General features: G+C 50.0%; 1 protein-coding gene across 1 annotated transcript in view; it reads left to right on the forward strand.

Moving 5' to 3' along the window:
• WWC1 (WW and C2 domain containing 1) overlaps positions 1–26,708 on the forward strand; it is a 130,958-nt gene that overhangs the window by 50,718 nt on the left and 53,532 nt on the right. Inside the window, exons 2-4 of the mRNA XM_066388590.1 lie at positions 13,932–14,041; positions 19,088–19,291; positions 25,642–25,718. Of these exons, the coding sequence (XP_066244687.1) occupies positions 13,932–14,041; positions 19,088–19,291; positions 25,642–25,718 (391 nt within the window). The remainder of the gene's footprint in view (positions 1–13,931; positions 14,042–19,087; positions 19,292–25,641; positions 25,719–26,708) is intronic.

Raw genomic sequence — 26,708 nt, forward strand, 5'->3', positions numbered from 1 at the left:
GCTCCCCCGTGCTGGTGTCTGGACAAGGAGCTGATGTGTACTAGTGTCCAGCTAGGGCCCTCTAAGGTGGCCAGCGGGGAGAGTTTCTGGGGAACTCTCCCGGGAGGAACACGTGTGGTGATGGAGTCGGCAGTGGTTCCTCAGTAACGGAAACCTGTAGACAATCCACAGGGATCCTTTTCACCCTCGGGTGTCACCTCCTTCCCCCAGAACTCGAACAGAGCTATCCAGGGGCTGCAGAATGCCTGAGCCGGGGAGAGTTTCCCCTCTCCGTGATGATGATTACACTAATAAGAAGGAAACAGGAGTAGGAGACAGAGGCTTGGGTTATCCATTCCCCCGGGGGAAGGAGAATTGGCTGTTGCTGCACTTCTCCAGTTACCAGCTGGGAATGAGAAGTGGAGGGCCAGTGAAACAGTCGATGGTGGAGGGGACTGAGCAGGGGGCCGGGGCTCAGGTGGCCCGTGTCCGCTCCTGGCGCAAACCAGGTTCCCGGGAACCCCTTCAGTTTAGGCAAGTCTTGAGTGTCATTTTACTCATCTGTAAAATGGGGGAATAGTATGGATGGAAAGGCTGCTGCTGTTGTGATGGTTATTTGACACTCAAATAAGATCAAGCGTGCAAAGGATTCTACAGCACGTTTTACTTTGTTAGGACAAGTGAAACTTGGAAGGTAGGGGGCCTATCTGTGAACCCTGCTGGGAATCCCAGTGAAACATTTCTTTCTTTCTTTGTTCTTTTGTGAGTTCATTTATTCATTCAATGAACACTCACTCGGAGCCCACGTCTACAAAATGCATCAGCTTTCTGTTTGAGACCCAGAAGATTCCAAATGGGTCCCTATGGGTCACCCTCTACCAGCATTCCTCCGGCAAAACCTAGTTAGGGGTTGTACTTTGGGGTGATTGACACTGACTGGTTGGTTTTTCTCCTATGCAGATGCCCGGGGGGAGGGGTATCTAGAAATAATTTTCAAGTCTCTTTCAGGCCTTTCACATCAGTCCCTGGATCAGCCGCCACCTGAGCTGTATCCCCAGTACGGAAGGGCAAACAACGTCAACATTCTGGCTTTTTTTTTTTTTCTTACACTTTCCCCCTCTTTCTTGCAGATGGGTTCTGATTTGGCTGCAGGCATACTTTTATACCCTGCTTTTTAAATTTTATTTTAAAATTCTGTAATAACATAAGCCTTCTCCCCAGAGGCAGATTAAGGCCGGTTGAGGCCCCGGGCACAGAAGAAAATATTGGGCTCTTTAAAAAAGAGAGACAGGGAAAATAAAAATACATGTTAACCATATTTTTACATAATTTGTATGTACCGTATTTTTCGCTCTATAAGACGCACCTGACCATAAGACACACCTAGGACTCTAAGGAGGAAAATAAGAAAAAAAAAACTCTAAACCAAATGGTGTGTTAAAATATTTAATAAAATATTGTATTTTTCACTCCATAAGATGCACGGGCATTTTCCCCTCCACTGTTTTTTTTTGGGGGGTGCGTCTTATGGAGCGAAAAATACGGTCATTAAAACTGCACATATGAAACCAAACTTGGTGTCATTAGAAAAAAGTATAAAGTTGGGGTTTTGCGGGTCCCTTCAGAAGTTGGGACCCAGGGTGCACGCCCGGGGTGCCCACTGTTAAGTCCATTCTGTCATTCTGAATGCTTCATGAGCCTACATTTCAAACAGTTGCATCAAATGGTTATAACCGTGGTTTACCAACCGTTCATTCCCTACAGATATATAGGCTGTGTTCATTTCCCACCCCCTCGGCTAAATAATGCCGCATCGAACATCTTGGTGTGTAAATCTCTGCACCTGGGTGGGGAGACGGCAGAAGCACGTCGCCGATGCGTTTGTCTGCAGGACGAGCGGAAGACTCTGTTGAGGCTCCTTCTCCTTCAGGAGTCTTTCCAGGCTGCTTCCCTGACTCTGGTTCTGCCCTTCATTAGCCGGGACCTCTGCTCCCGGGTTGCTCTGCACCCCAAGAACGCACATCTCTTTCCATTTATCTTATAGACAGTTCTTAACTAATCAGTTAACATTCCTCACAGTCATTCCTGATATTTGTAGCCAGGGGCAAAAATAGCCCCCTCAATTTTAAAATTTTAAAAACGATAGGGGGATAGTCCTTCAACTGAGCAGTATTTTTGAACATTGCCTCTTCTGGCCACTCAGCTGTGCAGGGTCCGCTGTCTCCGTTCACTTTCTGAGTAGCCGTTTAAGACCTGAATTGAAATCCTCAGGCTACTCCTTAAGAGCAGCGAGACTGTAGTCAAGTTACTATCGCTCTCACGGGCTCCTGTTCATGCGTTTGTGCCATGCGGTTGTAATGGGCACCACTCACCTGGACTGCTGTGAGAGTTTAATGTCGTGCAGTACATGTGAAATGCAGAGTGTGGGTTAGTTGCTAGTATTCTCTGAAAGTTTGGGCACTGAGTCCTCACAAAGGAGCGTGCCAGTCGCTTCTCAGGGGCTGGATTTTCACGACAAAATGGCACCATGGCATGCCACACCTGGAAGGGTTAGTTGAGATGGAGCCCGTCCCCCTCATTTTCATTCATGGGGGCAAACTGAGGCCCACAGAGGAGAAGGGACTTGGCCCCAGTCACCTGAACGAGGATAAGAGAAGCTATCCCAGCGGGCCCTGCTCCTGTGGGCAGGCGGCAGGGAGGACTGACGGCTTCAGAGTCCAGATGGAGCCTTTTCACCACGCCTGCTGGGTGCGTCCTTGGGTGTCCAGACCTTGGGCCAGCTCAGTGTGGGTATTAGCTGATGCTCCAGACCCCACCCATGACCAATCAAGCCCCCAAATCAATCCCAGAGCAACCAGGAAGTTTGTGGAATGTTGGGAACACCATATACAACAGGGTGGGGCAGAAGTAAGTTTACATTGTTCGTATGGAGAATGATACAAGAATAAATGATACTACTCTGTCTTGCATACTCACAACTGAAGACCTACTCTTGCCACATCCTGTATATTCTCTTATACTGTGCAGGTGATCTTTTGTTATCCTTCGTCTCCCCCCCCCACCCCCACCCCCAACACATGCCCGTGTGCCTCTCGAGCCAATTGGAAATTCATATGTTCTCCCCTGGCACCGGAGCTGAGGGCGGCTGCCAACCTGTGGGTTTCTTTTCCGTGTGGCTCACCATCTGGAGTGGCCACCTGGCCTCCTTGTGGGATGTGTGTGGGGGCGTGCATGTGCTCAAGCACCCACGTCCCAGGGCCAGGGTCTTGTGTCCCCCTCCCTGTGCTTGCATGACCGCCTGAACAAGAGCAAGAGGAGAGAGGAAAGTGCCCAGAAGTCCTCCTGGCAGCATGAATGAATAATTCATATTGTAGCTGCCGCTTTCCAGGCCTTCCCAAAGTAGCCGTGTTTTCATGGCTTGTTTGTTTCGCTGCTGACTTGAACGCAGCAGCCTTCAGCTCAGGGCCCCTGAGGGTTCCGCGATGACTTGCAGGTAGGGGCTTCCCTTCAGGGGAAACAACGGGCTATTTATTTTCTTCTTTTGGAAAAGATATGATGGGGGGAAATAAACCCTTAAAAAAAAAAAAAGAAAGCAAAACACATGGTACTTTGCAGAGGTGACAGCCATGTTCTTTCCAACTCCTGTGCGGAGCTCCCTGGTAATCAGTTTCTGCTAGGCGCCCGCGGTCTGGGGGCGTAAGGAAGCAGCAGTCAGGTGGGCAGACCAGGTGAGCTGCTGGACCGCATCCGTCTGCCCACGGTGATGCCATCAGCAGGTACTTGGCCGCCGCCGCCGGCATTCAGATCCTCAGGCACAGCCGGGAGGCGCTGACTTGTGCTGCCCTAGACGTGCCAGCTGCAGCATCAGGGAAAGGTATCAGGAAGACCACACCTGCCCAGGTGAGCCAGCTGGGGGACTGGCCCTGCCCCTGCTGCCTGAGGAATGGTAGGGAGGTGGGCCCTGCCGTGAAATGCAGGACTCGGCTCCCGAAAGGCTGCTTTCAGTGGTGCCAGTAGAAAAAAAGGACCTGGGACCAGCGGCTGGGTGGTTGGCAGTCAGGTGTTCGGGGCCTCTTAGGTGTGCACACAGGGCCAGGGTGGGGGACCTGGGCGGATAGAAGCTATGTGGGTGACAGAAAATAACAAGTGTCATCAGAAGCACTCAGAAGACCCAATGTTTTTAAATGAACTAGAATGTTTATTTCTTACTCATTGAAATAAATCTTTCAAACTTAGATTTCATCTTTACCCACAGATTGCTTTTATGCATCCCCCCCCCCAAAAAAAAACCCCTCCAAAGAAATACCTAAATAAAACAAAGCTCCAATTGTTCCTCAGACATCCTCCCGTTCTGAATCCAGCTCTTTGGAGCCACAAATGATTGATTGATGCCTGTGTTTTGGATACTGTCCTTGGCGCCCTCAAGAGCGTTGGTGATGCAGCCTTGCTCTGAGGGCCAGAAGAATTCAGCGCTTCAGTGCCGGGCTGAAGCCAGCGTGGCCCTTGTGCAGAGCGAGCCTGCTTTGCACTCCTGCCTCGGGAATGTTGCTCAGCGTGTCTGTTTACTGCCTCCTCCTCCACCCTTCCCCACAACCCCTTGGTTTCTAGGGGTTAAAAGTGCTCCACTGTTGCCTCTGTGATTTTATCCCGGTGACACCTTTGATGTCTATGCCCACACAGGCTGCGACAGCTCCACCAGGGCTGTGAGGTGTCAGCCGTGGTTGGTAACATCTGAGATGCAACATTTCAGAGATGTTAAAACGCATCTATCTGCAGAGGTGCAGGTCAGAGCTGTTAAAGTAGAGTCGGTGTCAAGGGCCCTGGAATAGTGCCAGGTACTTTGTAAACACTCAATGAAATTTAGCTTTTGTTTCTTATTATTGTTACTATTATGTGTCAGTTTCCTTGTTGGTTAAAGGCAGGTGGTAGCATCTGGGAATGACCTCTCTTACATACAGCAAGGCGCACGGTCCAACGCCTTGTACTCAACTGGAATATGTTCTCATTATTGTTTCTTTACAATCTGACAATGCTCCTTTGGGACAGGCAGGCCGGAGAGGAGACTTAGAAAAGCCAACACTGCAAAGGGGGCCTTCGAAATGTTATATTCCAGCCCCCTCACCTTGCAGAGGGGGAGCCCAGAGAGGATACTGGCCTCGCCCGAGGACTGGTCTGGTGGCATTGTCAGGATTCAAACCCAGATCTCATCACTCCCTCCCCAGTGCTCTGTCTAAACCAGGAGTCTCAAACTCAACTCAGCATGTGGGCCGCAGAGCAAGATCACAGCCGTTCGGCGGGCCACACTAGGTCTACAAAAGGCAACTGTTATGCAACACTTTTCTCACTGCAGTTGAAAACAAAAAAAAATCAGTACAACAAGCACAATCGTACATGCAGTTTACTCAGTGTCACAAAACGACCAGAAACTGTAGATCGCATCACAACTGCTGTTAACTAAGCTAATATCTAGCTAGGATGCTAGAGAAATGAAAAATACAAGTAGGCCCCTAGGCTTACTTAATTTTATCCAAAATATTTTGAACTTCGTAGATTAGTCTGCGGGCCGCACAAAATTGTTCGGCGGGCCGCAAGTTTGAGACCCCTGGTCTAAACTGTGTTGCCATGGAAGGGTCCCTAGGCTGAGGCAGGATCCCAGAGAGCTCTTCACGGCCGATTCCGTTTCTAGAAGGAATAGTTCCTTCCGGCTGCAGGGCTCTGGGGAGGGCCGGAGCTCAAGAAGCAGACATGGCCGATTTCCAGGCAAGGGTGGCCTGCAACATTGGCTTCGTGCTGGATGTTCCCAGACAGCCTAGTGGCTGGGGAAGACCCCTTGGGAAGCCAGCTTGTGGGACTGGAAAGGGTGAAGCTGGGGGTTGAGGGCCCGCCTGTGGGGTCCTGAATCCGGAAGGGAGGAGCTCTGCGTGACTGCCTGCCCCGGGTTGTGTGCCAAGTGCCGTGTTGAGTCATTCTCATGTACCAACCTCATTAATCACTGTGAGAACCCTGCGAGGCAGATTTTCTCGACTGCTTTATGCCTGTGGGGAAACTGAGGCTAAGAGCTGGGGAAGGAATGTGCTGAGATTACCCAGATAAGGAGGATGGGAACTGGGAGTCCGACTTGGTTCAGAGGGCCCTTCCCGTCGGGCACAGAGCTTCGGTAGCCAAGGGCGGTGACCTCTGTCACGTAGCGAGTGCTCAGTGAGTGGGTTTTGTTTGTTTGTTTGTTTCTTGTTTTGCAGATGTGAAAACTGAGCCACAGAGAGGGTTGAGTATCTTATCCAGGGTCACACAGTTTGAAAGTGGCAGAGCCTGGGGTCAAACCCAGGGAGTCTGGCTCCAGCGCCCTGTGCACTTCACCACCACTCAGTGCTGCTGGTGCGTGATGAGACGAGAAAGAGGCAGCAGTGACACCTTCGAGAGCAGTGGCTGCTGGGGCTGTGTGTAAAACAGGGGTCCCCAAACTTTTTACACAGGGGCCAGTTCATTGTCCCTCAGACCATTGGAGGGCCGGACTATAAAAAAAAACTATGAACAAATCCGTATGCACACTGCACATATCTTATTTTAAAGTAAAAAAACAAAACGGGAACAAATACAATATTTAAAATAAAGAACAAGTAAATTTAAATCAACAAACTGACCAGTATTTCAATGGGAACTACGCTCCTCTCACTGACCACCAATGAAAGAGGTGCCTCTTCTGAAAGTGCGGTGGGGGCCGGATAAATGGCCTCAGGGGGCCGCATGCAGCCCACGGGCCGTAGTTTGGGGACCCCTGGTGTAAAACGTAGCCCTGTAGTCGACAAGCAATACCTGTAGGCTGAACTGGGCCCCCCAGCAGACAGCGGGCCGGGCATGCCTCCTCTAATCCGTGGTCTGGTTCACAGAGCTACACAGTGGCACCTTGAGATACGAATTTAATTCATTCTGTAACCGAGCTCGTAAGTCAGTCAACTCATATATCAAACAAATGTCTCCCATTTAAAATAACCGAAATAGATTTAATCCGTTCCAGCCCTGTGAAACATCTCCAAACCGTCCTAAATTATGAAAAAAGACATGTGGGGTTTTTTTTTGTATTTTTTTTTTTGTATTTTTCTGAAGCTGGAAACGGGGAGAGCCAGTCAGACAGACTCCCGCATGCGCCCGACCGGGATCCACCTGGCACGCCCACCAGGGGCAACGCTCTGCCCACCAGGGGGCGATGCTCTGCCCCTCCGGGGCGTCGCTCTGCCTCGACCAGAGCCACTCTAGCGCCTGGGGCAGAGGCCAAGGAGCCATTCCCAGCGCCTGGGCCATCTTTGCTCCAATGGAGCCTCGGCTGTGGGAGGGGAAGAGAGAGACAGAGAGGAAGGAAGGAGTGGGGGTGGAGAAGCAAATGGGCGCTTCTTCTATGTGCCCTGGCCGGGAATCGAACCCGGGTCCCCCACACGCCAGGCCGACGCTCTACCGCTGAGCCAACCGGCCAGGGCCAAAAAAGACATGTTTTTAATTAAGAAATACACATGTATACTTTACCAATGCATAACAAAATATATGAAATAAAAGAAAAAAGTGTTATTTAGTCTTGTATTCTTACCTTGGAGACAGAGGAGTGTGGCTAATGGAGGTGAATGGTGGAGGAGGAGGGAGGGAGGGAGGAAGGGATACAGGCACTGTAGACACGTAAACTAAAACTGCACTTTCTTAACACTAAATGTAAACTAAAACTGCATTTTCTTTACCTTAAACAAAACTAAAACTGCACTTTCTTTACTTAAAATGAAACCACAAAAACTTAATCACGATTCATATCTCGGAATTTCGCTCGGATCTCCAACAAAAATATGGACCGAGTCGCAGCTCGTATCTTAAAAAATGTATGTTGGTCTGTTCGTATCTCACGGCACCACTGTAGTCTGAAATCCCAGTCAGTGATCCCTCGAGGGGAAACAGGAGCGCAGAGTCACGGGGGTGTCGGTGAGCTGGAGGCAGAGAGACAGGCGAAGGGGACAGGCCCAGGGCTGAGGGGGTGTGCCCCCTGAGAACTCGGCGTGGGCAGACGAAGATAACATTTGGGGGGCTGAGCCCCTGGGATGGGGGGGAGGCTAGTTGGAAGAGGAGAAGGGGACCGGGACAAGCAGTCTGGAACCTTCCCTCCAGCTCTCTCCCTCCTCTTCTTTTCCCCATAAAAGAATTCCAGGAGTGGGAGTGCCTAGACCAGGGTAGTTTCTGGATAAACCAGCCCAACCGAAGTAGTGCAGCCAGGAGACCTGGGGTGGGGTGGGGTTGTATGTGTGTGTGTGTTTCAAAAACCCAGACGGTGGAGACAGGTGTTTTGAAAGTAAAGGGAGGGAGAGAGGAAATGTTCGGAGAAAGAGAACTTGGAAATTCCGGGTGTAAGCACCTCCTTCAGAGAGCAGACTGTGAGAACTAAGTCTACTCCACTCCTAACTCCCCTGGTTTAATTTCCAGAAGGAGAGGGTGGAAGCAGAACCCAGCTCCTCCCGAAAAGGAGGCTGTGGGAACAGCGCCAGGTGTGTAGGCTATTGGCCTGGACAATTATTTTGCTTTGGTTTTCCCCATTATGAAAACCGGCATCTAAAACCTAGCTCGGGGAGCCGACGAGGTTGGTTAAGCCTTGTGTGCCATGGGCTCAGCACTGCCCACGGGCTCAGGTTGTCATTCATTCCGAGCAGAGGAAGCACCTTACAAACGAAGAAGCAGATTCAGACAGGGCAGGGTTCACGCCCAAGGGGACAGAGCGAAAGTGACCGAGCCTACATGGGAACCCAGGTGACTGACCGTAAAGCCTGTGAGTTTTAACCACCACTGGGTCTCTCTGGGGATGAAGAATGATGGTGATGATGATGGTGGTGGTGGTGGTGGTGGTGGTGGTGATGATACGAGGATAGTGAATATATCAGCCCTTGAAGATGAGAGGCGACCCAGTTCTCACGGTGCACAGAGCACAGAAGTCTCTCTGTAGGTCCCGTTCACAGCCCACGTTTTACTGAGGGCTGTTTCCTGCCAGGCCCCCCGCTAGCATTGCATATGGGTCAATTCATTCAATCCCCACAACACCCTTAGGGGACCCGGACTTCGAAGTTCCACAGAGAAGGAACCTCCCGAGGAGGTTACGTAACACGCAGGGTTGGTACGACAGGTGGAGCATGGGTTCCAGCCTGGTTTCATCGATTTCTGAGTCTTGTGGAGCCATTTGCCCTGTCACCGCATTCGCCGCGGAATCGGTCACTGTTCCCTTTCTTTTCCAGCCTCCCCTGAGGACACCCCATGGCCTCTGTCTCTCTCTCTTCTCCCATTTCCTTGGCCTTTCGTGTCTGTACGGCTGACCCAGCCCCTTAAGAGCGCTCCATGCATCCTCTTAATTTTCTGTGGTCCTCAGTCTCATCCAGGGTAACCGTCTCATATACTGTCACCGAATGTCCCGGGCGTGGGTCGCTGCCTGCTCTCAGCGTATGCCTTGCCTCCCTGGCCAGACCCGACCTTCTGTTCCTGAAGGCAGACACAAGGTTTTATTCAAACATCTGAGCCCTCTTGGTGCCTGGCATGGGACTGAGCTGTTGTGTTCATAGAATAAATTCTTGCCGCTTGGGGGATGAACTGAACTGAGGGAGGGAAGAACAGTGAGGTAGGGAGCTTCTCCGGGTCACCTTCCGCAGCTGGGCGTGGGGATGGCACTCATAGTCCTTACATGGGACCCCAGGGTCCTAAAAGCCCAGCTTCTGCCCCTCTCGGCCTCTGCTCCCCTGACTCATGAAAACATGCCGTGTATTTTTCTTTGATGTCCCACCCCAAAGCTTTTGTGTTAGTTGTTTGTTCCCTTTGCTTCCTCCCATCTCTAAGGTCTCCCTTCAAAGAACACCTTCTCCCAGAGGCACCCCGTGCCTGCCCCCCCCCATCCACCCCCTTGCCGTTACACTGGATCCTGCTGTATTTTTCTGAGCCGCGTGAGTTGCTGAAGTGACCATGTCTGTTCACGTCCTGGCTGGGGTGTCTCCCGGATTACAGAGCAAGGGCAGGGCCCTGTCCGTCCGGTCCGCTCTGCGGCTGGTGTTTTATTAACGCGGTTCACCCCCTGGGGTCATGTGCTTGGCTCTCCTCGCCAGCTTGTGAGATGGCTGTTTTTTTAGTCATTCCCCAGGTTTGTTTAAACGAGCGGATGAAGGTGTTTGAGCAGAACTGAGTCGAAAGAAAGGAGAGCTCCCAGTCTGGCGCTCTCACCCTGCCCACGCCAGCCTCCTCCAAACAGGTGCGGGAGGTGAGGCCAGGGGCGGAAATGGTTCTGTGCGCAGCCGGGAGGTGCAGGCGCTCAGTCAGGGCTGTGACATTTCAGCTATGGGGACTGTGCCTGTGAAACACCCCAGGGCGGGAAGAACCAGCCTGTCCATGGTGCCCGGCCGGGAGGAGAGAGAGAGAGAGAGAGAGAGAGAGGGAGAGAGGTTCAGCTGAAAGTTTGGACAGTTCTCAGCGCGGGCATCCAGTGAGCGCTTTGGAAAGCTGTGTCTCTCCGCTGGCCCAGGGAGAGAGCCAGGTCGGGGCCAGCATCCCGTGGGACACCATAAAGAGGTTGTTACGGTGGAAAGTGCCAGGATTGTTCAGGTAGTACCAGGAACATGAAAGATACGTGATGCATTCTTCAGTCCCTGGAGAATCACCACTCAATGTTAGACTTGGCAGAAGCCTGTCGCTCCTCCAGGCTGCCTCCTTAGAAAGGACGTCCTGTCTGAATACCGAACGCCCACCGGCCGGCCGGCTGGGGCGGCGTGCTCCTGGACCCTCTCCCACGTCGGAAAGTAACGCGGAGATGGGAGGCAGGACAGGTGTGCCCGTGTGCTGGGGCAGCGTGATCTGGCAGAACCTACCTGTATCCAAGGCAACACATCCGGGCCATTTTTCCAGGAGGGCCTGTTGTGAAACATTCTGGAATGTTTGTGTTCCTTCAGAGATTTGTAATTAAGAAGAGGCAGAACTAGTTCTTGCTTGGCGCTCTTTCTTCCTTCCCTCCCTCCCTCCCTCCCTCCCTCTCTCCCTCCCTCCCCTCCTCCCTCCCTCTCTCCCTCCCTCCCTCTCTCTCTCTTGCCCTAACAGCATTTGGGTCATTTGATTTCATATTGGAATTTTCAGCAGCCTGGAGCATGGAGTCTGGAGCCTGGGATTGCACGGGGCTAGATTGGGGTGAATCGCTTCATGGGAGGGTGGGGGTTGGGAGTCCCAGGCAAGCCCCCAAGTCCTGGCCACATCTGAAAGCCGAACATCTCTTCCCAGCTCACATTCTTGGCCCTCGCCCAAGGGGAAACAGTGCAGACCAGAGAAGTGCCCGCAGTTTCCCAGGGGGAGAACTGGTTTAAAAAGTTTCTCTCTGGCAGGAAGAGGAGTGTGTGTGCACGTGTGTATACGTGGGTGTGTGTGTGTGTGTTTCAGTCCTTGTGCCACTAAAAAACACTTCTCTCCCTCCTGATTCTCTGAATGGCATGGCTCTGCGCGCTGAATAATTCATCTCGCTCTTGGCATTTGTTCCAGAGAGATTCTTGCTGTCCAGATTTCTTGTAAGTTGCATAGTCTTCCAATTGAAGCTTTTTTCTTTCCCATGAGGGAGCTCTGGGAGTCAGAATATCAGCCCTCTAGCCCCCCCCCCCCCCCGCATGCTCGCTTTGAAGGGAACCCTGAATATCAAACCAAAGCCTCCCTTTTCTCTTCTGCCCTCTCCCTCTTAACTTTGGGTCCTTGTTACGCGCCCCCCCCCCTTTTTTTTAAAGATCCCTATTAGGCACAATGTCTGTGTTCACTGCAAGTTGAAATCAGCATCTAAGCATGGTCCCGCCCCCCCCCACCCCCCATCATCAACATGTCAGTCACATCACTGATGCTTGTAGCTAACGTTTATGTCAGTTCCGACGTCTCAGGGTTGAAGGCTGGAACAATCTGTGGACTTCATGTTTTCCTGGAAAAGTGATGCCTCTCTGGTGTTTCAGTTCTGCCTCCCACCCCCCCACCCCGCTCCCTTCCCTTCCTCGCTCAGTGAATCACCTGTCCTGATGACTTGGATGACTTTGAAGTATTTAGTTGCCTTTTCGTTGAGCGGCCGTGGCTGGTGCGGGTGTACCGGCTGTGTTCCGAGGGAGGCGGAGGTCGCCGAGAGCGCGGAGGTCGCCGAGAGCGCGGAGGTGCTGCGGCTCGGTCCCTGGTCCCTGGCCTGGCAGACCCTGCATCCCACGTGGTTCCGAGACTCACGGGGGTCTTGTTAATTTCTGTCAGCAAAGCTCAGATTTGAGGATCAGGCAGTAAGGCTTCAGGGGTCGGCCAATGCCGTGATGTTGAACGTGGTTTTCTCATTTGTAAAATGGAATAAGAGTGCCTACTATCCAGAGAGGGAACATGACACATAAATATATATATGACTTGCTTTCTGGGCCTAGATGTCGCCATTAAGTATTTTAATTGCAATTCATATGTGGGCATTACAGAGAAATTAGTAAAAAAGAGAAGAGGATTAAAATGGAGGAAACAAAATTTAAGTTATGTTGCAGTCCCTCTACCCAGATAGCCTTTTTTTTTTTTTTGTATTTTTCTGAAGCTGGAAACGGGGAGAGACAGTCAGACAGACTCCCGCATGCACCCGACCGGGATCCACCCGGCACGCCCACCAGGGGCGATGCTCTGCCCACCAGGGGGCGATGCTCTGCCCCTCCAGGGCGTCGCTCTGCCGTGACCAGAGCACTCTAGCGCCTGGGGCAGAGGCCAAGGAGCCATCCCCAGCGCCCGGGCCATCTTTGCTCCAATGGAGCCTTGGCTGTGGGAGGGGAAGAGAGAGACAGAGAGGAAGGGGGGAGGTGGAGAAGCAAATGGGCGCTTCTCCTGTGTGCCCTGGTGGGGAATCGAACCCGGGTCCCCCGCACGCCAGGCCGACGCTCTACCGCTGAGCCAACCGGCCAGGGCCCCAGTTAGCCTTTTAACATCTATCTTTCCAGTTTTTCTTCTACGCACACCCACACAAATTTGGGGGGCAAAATATTACACATGACAGTCTCCTGTAGCTTTCTTTCAACAGTGTTGACAGACTGGTGGAGCAGAGTCCCTGGGACTCCGGAGTTGGAAGTGGGTTGGAGCAGACAGGAGGGAGAAGATGAGAGTATGTATTTTAGACAGCGTCAGCAACGGGGAGAAACCAAGCAGCTCTCTGGAGGGGCCACTTCGGCTGACTTGAACGTCTAGATTCCTGGCACTATGGCTAAAATACTTGACCAGCGTTTTGTGGTGTTTCCCGGGCTTGACCAGCCATTGTTTGTTTGGGTGATTTGTCTCTGTCTGACTCAGCCACAGGACTGGGTGATCGCTTCATTCTCCGTAGATTGGGGACTTAGAAGGCGGTTATTGCTAAAAGATCATTTTGGCCTGGATTGTCTAGGGAAGGACAGCAGTGGGCACGGGCATTTGAGAACCAGCTCAGGAAGCAAACAGCTGCTGCTCTTGGCCCAACTCGCAGGGCTGGAACATCTGCAATTCTAGATGCTGCAGTAAGCCAGCCTTGCGGAGGGGAAGTGGGCATGACAGCATGCCATAGAGCCAGGAGGAAGACGGGGGTGGGGTGGGCGAGGGAGCTGCGGGTGGAGAAGCCGGAGAGGGCTGGAGTCCAAGTTCCAGAAGCGATCCTTGACCTTCCAACCCTCTCCTGCCAACCCCTCACTGAGAGGTAAGGAAACAGAGGCCCAGAGAAGGAAGGTGGCCCGCTCAGATTTCTCCCTATAGGGACAAAGTCGGGACGGGAACACCGATTCCCTGCCTCCTCCCATGTGCTCACCTTCCTGGGACAGTAGGGAGAGATCTGGTGTGGGCGCAGAGGTTTGGGATCTGTTGGGCCAGCTCCACGGAGCAAGGAGGACAAGGGAAGCCACGAGAACTGGCCGATGCCGCGTGGGATGATGGAGTCCGTTTCTCCTCTTCCTCACCAGGTACACCAAACCGCTCACCTTTGCCGACTGCATCAGTGACGAGCTGCCTCTAGGATGGGAAGAGGCGTATGACCCCCAGGTTGGAGATTACTTCATAGACCACAACACCCGTAAGTTCCCGGCCGACCTCCTTCCCCTCCCCCCCTCTCCCGATTCCTCCACCTCCACGCTCACCCCTCCCCCAACCCCAAGTCTGGAAGAGGCTCTTGAAGCCAGGTTGTACTTTGTTTGATATAGTTAGATAGAGATGTCACAGTGGCTGTAAGATAGATCATGTAAGCCCACGTAAAAGAACAGTTTAGAAGGCTTTTCGATAGAATCTGTAACTCCCCTTCCTACAACCCATCTCCCCAATTTTACAGAGGCAGCCACTGCTAATAATTTCATGTTTATCAGTCCAGAAAGTTCCCACTTTGTGTGTGTGTGTGTATTTATATATATCAATTTAAGTGCGTGCATACCTTTTTATTTTTTTTCCACGAAGGCAGGTGTGTCATTGTATTTGCCGGGTCATTTTGGCGCAGGCAGGGCCCCAGCGGGTCCCCAGCAGCGCACACACAGGTGTCCCCGGGGGATCTATATGAGTGCGGGTGTCTCTAGCCCATCACCCGTTTCATATCTGTGATCCGAGTATCCTGATCCCGAGGGAAGACACCCAAGTGTCTGTGTGTCTGGGGCTGTGACGGCAGAACAGGTGCAGAAAGGAGCTGCCTGCCAGGTGGGGCGGGGGAGGGGCCAGGCTGCGGTCCTCCCAGCCGTGAAGAATGAATGGAGTGTACTTGAGCCTCATCCACTGCGCACCTTCTTGGCTGAGACCATTCCTTGTCCTCTGAAATTTGCTGCCCCATTTGTTCATGTGAGAAGAGGGGGTTTTTCTGTCTCGCTCTCAGCCTTCTGGACTGGAGGATTGCCTTGACCTTTTCCTTTCAGGCAGAAGGAGAACGGAATGAATCGGGCCACACCTGGCAAAGCCTGACGGCCGAGAATAAGGTGTTCAGTCCTCGCCCATCTACTGGGCGTACATTCTGTGCCATGTGCTGGGCTAGGTACTAGCCTGGCTTGATCTCGTTTAATCCTCCCAACTACCCTGTGGGTGTTATAGGGTCATTATCCCCATCTTATAAATGGGACTTCGAGGTAGTAATTGCCTGCTGAACGCTCAGGGCTAAAACATGGCCAGGCTGGGTTTTGAATCGGTGTTGGGAGCAGAGGTGTGCTTTTCTTTTTTCTTTCTTTTTTTTATTTTTGAAATAGAGAGTGACAGGGACAGGCAGACAGAAAGGGAGAGAGATGAGAAGCATCCGCTTACAGTTGCAGCACCCTAGTTGTTCATTGATTACTTTCTCAGCTGCGCCTTGAGTAGGGGGCACCAGCAGAACAAGTGACCCCTTGCTCAAGCCAGTGACCTTGGGCTTCAAGCCAGCAGCATTTGGGCTCAAGCCAGCGACTGTGGGGTCATATCTATGATCCCATGCTCAAGCCGGTGACCCCGGGTGAGCCTGCGCTCAAGCTCGTGACCTCGGGGTTTCGAACCTGGGTCCTCAGCCTCCCGGGCCGATGTGCTTATTCACTGTGCCACTGCCTGATCAGGCTAAAAGTGTGCTATTCTATCCACTCCCTCCTCTGGGCTTCAGTAGCACCTGGCCATACCTTTGTTGTGCCTCCCGTCACCGTCTGGTATAACCATTTCCCGGTGGCTGCAAGCTCTGCTAGCGTAGACATTGTCTACTTCATCTCTCTGTTTCTAGGCCTTTGCCCGATAAGGTGCGTAGTAGGTGTGCACTTGACCTTTGCTAAGTAGAAGACGGCGTACGTGCATGAATGCATGACTAAATGGATGAATGAGCGGACCGTTGCTGGCACCAGAGTGCAGAAGAGTTTCTGAGAGACAGCTAATGGCACTAATTGCATTGTTGGGGGTAGCAGAGCTTTTTATTAGCACTCCTGATTGCATACTGGATAATGAGAAGTAAATATGCCTAATTGGGAGTGTATGGGGAATGAGGTTAATGCTGGGAGGGCTGCATGGGGCGCTGGGTTAAACACTGATGTACAGGAACCCTAATCAGTTCCTTCCTGTTTCTAATTGCTGAGTGCATCCCCTTCATTAAAATCTGATGGCAGGCGTGGGATTTTAAGGTGCTTCTGGGAGACATTGGAGAAACGAAGGAAGGAAGGAAGGAAGGAAGGAAGGAAGGAAGGAAGGGAGGGAGGGAGGGAGGGAGGGAGGGAGGGAGGGAGGGAGGGAGGGAGGGAGGGAGGGAGGGAGGAAGGAAGGAAGAAAAGGAGGGAAGGAGGGAGCGAGGAAGGAAAGAAGGGAGGAAGGGAGGAAGGGAGGGAGGAAGGGAGGAAGGGAGGGAGGGAGGGAGGGAGGGAGGGAGGGAGGGAGGGAGGGAGGGACAGGCAGTGGCAGAGTTTTTTGTTGAGGGGAGGATGGCAGAGATGAGATGGGTGTATGGGGACCAGAATAGGAAGAATTCTGCTGATGGTTTTAGAGCTGTCAAGTTACTGGTTTGGTTTCCTTTTGGTGTGAAGGTGCGCTCACTGGATGGAGGGCACCACCCCTGTCAAAGGAGCCAGTGATGCAAATGTGTAATGAATATGACTATCGAGGCCCAAGCATTCAGAGCCGTGCACTTGGACCAGTCGTGTGTGTGTGTGTGTGTGTGTGTGTGTGGTTCATTAACGGAAATTACTCTCTAAAGAGTTATAGACACATTACAGTTGAGCAACAGATTAAATCTGCCGTCCGGCATTCATTGATTCAGCAAGTATTTCTTTACCACCTGCAGTGTTCCAGGCACCGTCCTGGGACCTTGGGACACATGAGAGTAGATGGCAGTGGTCTTTGCACTCACTGAGCTTTCATTTCGGCCAAGGAGAAAATAAACAGAACAAATGCAAGCAGATTTTGTAATATACTTATCAGTACTGTGGGGGGGGGGGGGAAGCAGAGTGTGGGGTAATGCATTAAGAATCAGTTTGTTATAGAGACACATCTATGTAAGCAGGTTTGTAGATAATCAGAGGGCTTTGTCTGTTAGTGTGTGAGCCCCTAAGAGCAGTTTCCTCTGAGGAGGAGGGTTACAAAGATGGAAATGCTCACTTTACTTGTAGAGATGTGAGATTTTCCCTTTGTTATATATATATATTTTTAGTCTATTTCCAAAAACATATAAATTTTAAACTTTAAAAACATGTTTCAGCCTGGTCTTGACAGGCCAAATGTATTTTCAAAATTAACAAAGTTTTTTGGGGGCTAAGGACAACCTACCTGCTGGCTGGATTCACTGCTCGGCCATGATTATACAATCTGTGGTGTGTCAGTCACCCCTAACCCCACCCACCAACCGGGAAATGACGGGAGTTCATAGTGGACATTGGTCCTTTGACATCTACTCGGTTGCCAGTTATCCCTTTTGTGTAATTAATGTCTTTTGACTTCTTTCAAATGAACTGTGTACATATTTATTTTACACATAACTTAAAAAATAAAAATGAAATCACTGTTAATAATTTGCTATGTTTCCTCTTAATATTGTGGAGAATGTACACATTTATCTTGATGAATGCAAAATTATTTATGAAGTTGTGCACACCGGACTGTCCTCACTTTATATCATAAGCATATTTCCATTTCATTACTTTTTCTTCAAAGACATTTTTAAATTTTTTTTTAATTTTCTTTTTTTTTAAATTTTTATTTATTTATTTTTTACAGAGACAGAGAGAGGGATAGACAGGGACAGACAGACAGGAACAGAGAGAGATGTGAAGCATCAATCATTAGTGTTGTTTTTTTTTTTTTATTTTTCTGAAGCTGGAAATGGGTAGGCAGTCAGACAGACTCCCTCCGGCATGCGCCCGACTGGGATCCACCCGGCACGCCCACCAGGGGGCAATGCTGTGCCCATCCAGGGCATCGCTCCGTCGTGACCAGAGCTAGTCTAGCGCCTGAGGCAGAGGACATGGAGCCATTCCCAGCGCCCAGGCCATCTTTGCTCCAATGGAGCCTTGGCTGTGGGAGGGAGGGGAAGAGAGAGACAGAGAGGAAGGAGAGGGGGAGGGGTGGAGAAGCAGATGGGTGCCTCTCCTGTGTGCCCTGGCCGGGAATTGAACCCGGGACTTCTATACGCCAGGCCGACACTCTACCACTGAGCCAACCGGCCAGGGCCTCAATCATTAGCTTTTCACTGCGCGTTGCAACACCTTAGTTGTTCATTGATTGCCTTCTCAAACATGCCTTGACTGCGGGCCTTCAGCAGACAGAGTAACCCCTTGCTGGAGCCAGTGATCTTGGGTTCAAGCTGATGGGCTTTTGCTCAAACCAGATAAGCCCACGCTCAAGCTGGTGACCTCGGGGTCTCGAACCTGGGTCCTCTGCATCCCAGTCCGATGCTCTATCCACTGCACCACCGCCTGGTCAGGCTCAAAGACATTTTTAATGGCTGTAGTAGTGTATTATGTAAATATAACATACTTATTTGAACAGTTATTTCCTGTTTGACCTTGAGCAAGTTACTCTCTTTATGCCTGTTTGCTTTTTTGTATAATAGGGGCAGTAATAGAATGACCTTTATAGGATTAGCGTAAGGATTGAAGGAGTAAATAGAAATAATTAGAATAGTGCTTGGCATAGTAAAAACAGTAAATAAATGCTTGTTATTTATTTTCATTATCATTGTGATGATGATGTTAATGATGATGATGGTTTTGTTACAAATGTATTTTTGCCTTAATTTTTTATTTTTTATAATAAATTACTTTAGGGGGAATTACTGATCAAAGAGTATTAACATTTTAAGGCTCTTATTGTGCGTGGTCAGGTAGCCCTCTATTAAGGCTATTCTAATTTATATTTCCAGAAGGGTATGGAGGTTCTTATTTCTTCATATTCTTTGAAGTATTAGTTGTTTTTACTTTTCTTTACTCTTTGCCAAAACAGATGACCTGAAACAGCTTTAAGGTCCTTGAGCCCCTCTGTTTAGATTAGAACGCAGAGTCTCTGTTGTTTCAAGAGTTAAAGTTAACCCATTCACATTTATTGTGGCTTTCTACTCATTATGCTTTTTGTTTTCCGATAGTGGATTCCGTAGACCGCCATCTCGACAGATAGTTGTGAGGTGCTGACCTAGAGTCTCTGGGGTCTGTTCCAGAAACCAATCAGATCGAGGACCCCCGGGTACAATGGCGGCGGGAGCAGGAGCACATGCTGAAGGATTACCTGGTGGTGGCCCAGGAGGCCCTGAGCGCCCAGAAGGAGATCTACCAGGTGAAGCAGCAGCGTCTGGAGCTCGCACAGCAGGAGTATCAGCAGCTGCATGCCGTCTGGGAGCACAAGCTGGGCTCCCAAGTCAGCCGTGAGTACCTCCCATCACCGGCGCCCCTCCCACCACTACAGGGAGGAGGGATGACTGAGTCCCACCTGGGTTGCCGCTCAGTGCCTCTTAACTCCGCCCACTTCCTTCTGCTTCACTCCCGTGCAGACCATCTCTTCCTGCCCCCCGCCTGTGCCCTGCAGCGGTAGGAGCCTTTGCTTGTCTTCTCTTTCACTCATTTGTCATCGTCTCAGAATGCCAAGCAGGTTACATTATCTCCTTGTTTAAAACCCTTCAATGGCTGGGGAAGTGGAGTGTGGAGAGTTAGTGTTTAAATGGTTTGGAGTTTCAGACGGGGAAGATGAGAAAGTTCTGTAGACGGATGGCGGTGATGTCTGCACATTAGGAATGTACACTTAAAAGATGGTTAAAGTGGTAAATTTTATGTTACATGTATTTTAACCACAATTAAAAAAAGAATTCTTTAGTGGCTTCCCATCACTCTTTTCATGGCCTCTCTAGTCCTCTGTGATCAGGCCCCTGCCAGCCATGCCCACCCCATCTCATGCTGTCAGTCTTTTTTTTTTTCTGTATTTTTCTGAAGCCGGAAACGGTTAGAGACAATCAGACAGACTCCCGCATGTGCCCGACCGGGATCCACCCGGCACACCCATCAGGGGGCAACACTCTGCCCACCAGGGGGCGATGCTCTGCCCCTCCGGGGCGGTCGCTCTGTTGCGACCAGAGCCACTACAGTGCCTGGGGCAGAGGCCAAGGAGCCATCCCCAGCGCCCGGGCCATCCCTGCTCCAATGGAGCCTCGGCTGTGGGAGGGGAAGAGAGAGACAGAGAGGAAGGAGAGGGGGAGGGGCAGAGAAGCAGATGGGCGCTTCTCCTGTGTGCCCTGGCCGGGAATCGAACCCGGGACTTCTGCACGCCAGGCCGATGCTCTACCACTGAGCCAACCGGCCAGGGCCCATGCTGTCAGTCTTAAGGCCCCAGATGCAGGGAGGCCACCTTCTGCCAGTGCTCTGCCCACCTGCCCCGCCCACCTGCCCACCCTCTGCTCCTGTCGCTTGCCGTGCCCCTGCTGAGAACACTTCCCCGTCGGTCCTTTGCCGTTGCCGGCTCTTTCTCATCCTTCCATTCTTAGCCCTCAGATCATTTCTTCTGAGAGGCTCACCTGTGACCATACTGTTGGCGGGCTTCCCTCCACAGGGTTCTCCTCTGTAGCGGCTCTCTGTGTATTTTCTTCACCCTCTGTATCACATCATACCTGCTTACTCGTCTGTCGGAATGTTCTGAGTATTCGTCCGCCAGGGTTTTTCAGCTTCGGTACTGCTGACATTTTGGGCCAGATTCATCTTCATTATATAGGGGTTATCCTGTTCATTGCGGGATCTGTAGCGGCACCCCTGGTCTTGACCCACTAGATGTCAGTAGTAACCCCCATCTTAAGTCGTGACAACCAAACATGTCTCCAGACACTGCCAGATGTGTCCTCCAGGGCAAAATTTCCCCGGTTGAAAACCATGGGTCTAGGTAAAACAATTCCCTTAGAACATCTTAACGACTCCATAAATGTCCGTTTTTGGCAGGAAACACATTATCTAATATTTTGAGGGTGTGGACTGCTCAGGTCCCAATCCAGGATGTGCCATAACCTCACCCAAGTTATGCCACTTCTTTCTGCCTGACACGCCTCATCTGAAACGGACATCGCCACAGTATCGCCTTCCCTGGGGTGATTCTGGGACTTGAAGTAGCTAACAAAGTAAAGTACTCAGAACCTTGCGTGTCCTATTCTTAAACTCTCAAATAATTATAATTATTATTTGATATTAATTTATTAGCATTGAGATGACAAAGATTTTTAACAGATTCCTTGGAACCCATAAGACCAAATCCTTGGTCAATGGTAGGAAGTACATGATGCAGTCCTGTCATATGACTTCCACATGCCCCCAAGAACACTGTCAGGCTCAAAGACACCACCCCCGTCTTGAATGTTAAAGAACTTTCATCCGAAGGGACTGGGGTCATCTCAGGTAACCTCATCTGAGATCCAAACCAGCCAAGAACTGGGGCACCCCAGTTCAAGTATCCCAGTTAAGGGGCCGTGCATGGCCCAAGCCTCCTCATGACTTCCTTAGGGGTTTTACGAGCCAAGTTTGCCTTCCAAGTCAAGCTTAGCGTGTGGCTAGACCGGTGAGGTCGCATGCCTCGCTTCTCACTCAGATGGCCTGCCAGGGCTTGTGAGAGTTATGCCACCTGGCCTTGGTTGTGGGCCCTGCCCCGGGGATGGAGACTGTACTCTGGTACACCCTCTAGCTCTGTGGGGAAGGAGAGGAGAACTGATATTTAATGTGTGCCTGTTGTGTTCTTGCTGGGCAATGTACTGGGCACTTCCCTCGTGTCATTTCAAGTAACCTCCCTCCCCACTCACACGCACCTAGGCGTATACAATACTGCAAGATACTGCTGTTCGGATTCTACAGATAAAGAAACTGAGGCCCAGAGAGGGAAAGTAGCTTCCCCAAGGTCACAGTGGTAAGAAGTGGCAGAGCTAGCCCTCACACCCAAGAGCGTCTGACCTCAGAACCAATGCGCTTCATTTAATCCAAGTCTGCCAGTCCCGGTTCTAAGGTTCTTGGACTACGCTGGGGTCCTCCCACCTTCTGAAAGATGCGAATTTAGGAGAGCTGGGCCCTTTTGGACCACACCAGGCTCCTTCCTCACGCCAGTCCTCGGAGAGAAGACATTTTAAAAAGAAGTCATTGGGTGCCTTGCAGTTAAAAAATGCCAGTTGAACCACCCACCTGATTTCACTGTCCTGAAACTAAGGAAAGATCAGCTACAAGATCTTTGAAGGCACACCCGCACAAGGACGGAGGAGGCTTGAAGAACAAAGCTGCAATCGTGTAATGTGGAAGCTGGAAAGCAGAGAAACAGGTGGCAACCCATCTGATAGAGCTGAGGAAAGAGAAAATGGGCTGATAGTGGCGGGGGGAGGGGGAGAAGCCCAACACTGTAGTTTATACAGAGCACCTGCAGAAGCCTTACAAACTGAAGAGGCACCTATTTCTGGGAGTGGGAGTGAAGTGAAAAGGGTCTTAAGTAAGAAAACTGGATGAAACTTGTTTCTGAGACAGACCACCCGACCTCTGATCTTCTCCCCACACTGGTAACTGCATCCCCAAGTGGCAAAAGACTGGAGGCTTATTTTTTGGGAGAGAAAAAGAAAAGAGCTTGGAATACAGGATACAAGGCAAGCTCACTGCCGAGGTGCACCATACCGAAAGCGCGGTGATTAAGTGAATGTGGACAGACAGGATTTTGAGACATTAGTCTGCAACTATCACTTGGTTCCCAGAATGGTGCCAGGTTCTCACCTTTCTGTCTGGGTAGGAGAAGAGTCTGGGGAAATGTGAATAGAGAAAAGAGATACAAAGAGAAAACAGGTAAAGACACTGACACTGAAGATTCCTGGATGAAACAGTCCAGCCAGATCATGTACCATGTAACCCAGTCAACAGTGTCCAACCCTGTCAGCTTTGGGCCCCCGCTCCTAAACGTGAGCCAGCAGCCGAGGTCCGGACTCCTGAGGGAGGCCTCGAACATGAAAAATAGAGATTAAACCAAACATGTAGTGATGGGAAGGCCTGGGAGGGAACAGGGGGAGTATGTATAGAGAAGAAAATATCAAGAAGCTACACAACCATTTAACATGAACAGGATGCTACATTTTATTTAATAATAATAATAATAATAATAATAATAAAGAACCCCCAGAGACCACAAAAGAGCCTTTGGAAATTAAAATATAATGGTAAAAAAGAAAAATTCATGAAAACATTAGAAGGTAAAATGGAGGAAATCTTCTACGAAGCAGAACAAAAATACCACAAGATAAAAAATAAGGGACTAAAAATAGAGCAGCAGGCCAGGAAATCTATCTTGAGTAATAAAAGTTCAGACAGAGCAGAGAAAATGGGAGAAGAAGCAATTAATGAAGTTATTCAGAAAAATGTCCCAGTACTAATGGAGGAAAGTTTTTATTTTTATTATTTGTTTATTATTTTATTATTATTATTATTATTATTTTTGTATTTTTCTCAAGCTGGAAATAGGGAGGCAGTCAGACAGACTCCTGCATGCACCCAACCGGGATCCACCCGGCACGCCCACCAGGGGGCGATGCTCTGCCCATCCGGGGCATCGCTCTGTCACGACCAGAGCCACTCTAGCGCCTGGGGCAGAGGCCAAGGAGCCATCCCCAGCGCCGGGGCCATCTTTTGCTCCAATGGAGCCTTGGCTGCGGGAGGGGAAGAGAGAGACAGAGAGGAAGGAGAGGGGGAGGGGTGGAGAAGCAGATGGGCGCTTCTCCTGTGTGCCCTGGCTGGGAATCGAACCTGGGACTTCTATACGCCAGGCCGATGCTCTACCACTGAACCAACCGGCCAGGGCCATGGAGGAAAGTTTTTAGATTGAAAGGGTTTTAGTGAGCACCCAACACAATGAATAAAAGTCAACTACACCAAGACATATCATTAGGGATGCCAGCTGTGCAATTTAATCATTATGCAACTTAAACATGGGAAACAATTTAAGATCCTAAAAGTTTTCCAAGAGAAAAAGCAGATCACAGAAAAATTACTAGGACTCACAGTAGCTCTGGGCTCCTCAGTGGTAACCCTGGAAACCTGCAAGACAATAGAGCAATGCCTTCAAAATGTTTAAGGACAATTGTTGCTGACCTAGAATTTTACACCCAGCAAAACTACCTGTAGACAAGTTATAGGATATAATAAAGACATTTTTTAGAGATGCAAGATTTTTAAAAAGTTTCCTTCTCGTTTTTGTGTTCTGCCAAAAGTGAGGGCGTAGACACCATAAAAGGGAAGACAGGTTATTTAGGAAAGAGGAGGGAGGCAAGGGGAGGGGACCTCGGGATACCAGCTGTGCAGAGGGAGCAAGCAGCTCACGCTGAAGCCATGTGTGGGCAAGACAGAGCCCAAAAGAGGCACGGGGCAGAATGGGGCAGACTGGTCTGGAATCTGCGAGGAGAGACTTAGATAGCTGGCAGAGTGTGAGGTTGAATCAGTGGTAAGTGTGTGGGCTAGTATAAAGGGACAATTACTAACTAGGAAAAAGAGAGGGGATGGAAAGGAAAAGTAAGCAAAGTCGGCTCCATGCCTCTGCCCCAAATAGGGTTGACAGAGTAAAAGTAATGCAGATGCTAAAGACTGCTGCTGTCTCTCGGGAGGGTGGGGTGCATGGTGTGGCATATAGGCTGGGGAAGGAAGGAAGTCTCCATCGTTCAGAGGCACAAGTGAGAAAGTAATGCCTAACACTGGAAAAAAAAAATCAAGAAGCAGCAATACACCCATGTTGTTATACTCCTAGGGGCGGATACCCAAGAAACTGGCTGAGCATGTTTAAATGGTTCCCATTTAGGGGTGAAATATGGGGATATGGTCCTGTTGAATGCTCTTTTTCTTTTTTCACAGCAAAGCTTGTACTGTGTTGGACTACTAAACTGTGTTCATATATTATAACTAATAAAAACTGAACATTTAAAAGGGTGAGACTAAAGGTGGTCTCTAAGGTCCTGTTCAAATATAAAATTCTTTTCCTTGGAGGAGGCACAGATACAAAGGGGAAGCAGGTGGCCTGTTTCTTAACTGGGGTGCTTAGTTTTTGCTATATTTATTTGTGGTCTTTTTTTGTGTGTGTGGCAGAGACAGAGTCACAGATAGGGACAGACAGACAGGAAGGGAGAGAGATGAGAAACATTAATTCTTCGTTGTGGCTCCTTAGTTGTTCATTGATTTCTTATATGTGCCTTGACCAGGGGGCTACCGCAGACCGAGTGACCCCCTGCTCGAGCCAGCGACCTTGGGCTCAAGCTGTTGAGCTTTGCTCGAACCAGATGAGCCCACGCTCAAGCTGGCGACCTCGGGGTCTCGAACCTGGGTCCTCTACATCCCAGTCCGACGCTCTATCCACTGCGCCACTGCGTGGTCAGGCATATTTTTGGTCTTTTTAGATGTAGATTGTGTATATTTGTTTCCTGTGTCTTTTTTCCTAATTTATGTTATTCTTCCTCTACAGCGTTTTTGTACACTATTCTTTTCATACAACAATAAGTTGTAGACATTTTCCCTTGTTCAGTAGTCTTCTGCGCCATCATTTCAGAACCCATACTGTGCGTAGTCCCCGTTTTATGCGTGATCATAAGTTTGTATTGAACAAACCCCCCCATTATTGGACGTTGAGGTTATTCACAATTACTCATTCCTTTCTGGATTTGTCTAGAATAGCCAAATAAGCCAATTTTGCCAAAATGTGTTTCTTCTACAGAATTTTTTTTTTTAATCTTTCTCATTGCAGTGGTCTCTGGTTCATCATCCAGCTCTAAGTATGACCCCGAGATCCTGAAAGCTGAAATCGCCACTGCAAAGTCCCGGGTAGGTCCCTGTTGACTGTGCTGTTGAGGGTCGGGCGGGGGGGGGGGGGCACAGAAGCAGTGTTAGGCCACTAGCCCGCCTCCAGGACCAGAGTGCAGGGGCAGCCAGTGCTAACAGGCCCTACAGAATAACAGCAGTAGCAGCAGTAGGTTGTCGTCATAGTAACAGCGGTAGCAGCAGCTACCATGTCACAAGCAATCCCTGTATACAAGGTATTGTGCTAAAGGCTTCCTGTTGCGTTATCTCACGTCCTTACAGCAACTCCGTGAACTAGCTCCTGTTCATATCTTCATTTAAAGATGAGCAAACCGAGGCTTAGGGGAGAAGTAATGTGCCCCAAGGTCACAGAGACTCAGGTTTACTCTAGAGTCTTTCACGGAGTGTACGTCTTCCTAGCAACAGCTCGTTCTACCTGGTCTTATTAAACTGCCTCATGATTATATTTTACTGGTGTGGAAACTGAGGCACACACAGCCTTAAGTGATGTGCCCAAGGTGAAGCCAGTATTTTGTACAGTGGCTTCGTTAAACCTCAGACAGGTTCTGTCAACTCAGATGCTTATAGGAAAATGTAAAAAGGGGAGAGGGCTGGGGTGAGGCATTAGGGAGCGGTAGGGACTGTAACCTAGGGAGGTGAGCCTTGTCTAAAAGGAAGAGCTGGATTTCAGCTCTAGCCTACCATGGCCATGTGAAAACGTGGGCTCAGTGTTGGCAGATCTTCAAGTATTTTTCAAGAAGAACTACATAGGCTTGTTAAGTGACATTTCTCAATATTTAATTAACTAGTAACTAATTTTTTTTTTTAACATTTAATAACACAACAGGCCAAAGTATTCCTGCAGGCTGGATCTGGCTCTTGGGCCAAGTAATGCCTCCAAGTTGTTATATGCACAGCACCCCTATGATCCGCTTTAAATAAGGGCCAAGTCTTGCCTCCAAGTTGTTATATGCACAGCACCCCCATTATCTGCTTTAAATAAGGGCCAAGTCT

Source organism: Saccopteryx leptura, chromosome 6, assembly GCF_036850995.1.
Source record: "Saccopteryx leptura isolate mSacLep1 chromosome 6, mSacLep1_pri_phased_curated, whole genome shotgun sequence".
Lineage (NCBI taxonomy): Eukaryota > Metazoa > Chordata > Mammalia > Chiroptera > Emballonuridae > Saccopteryx > Saccopteryx leptura.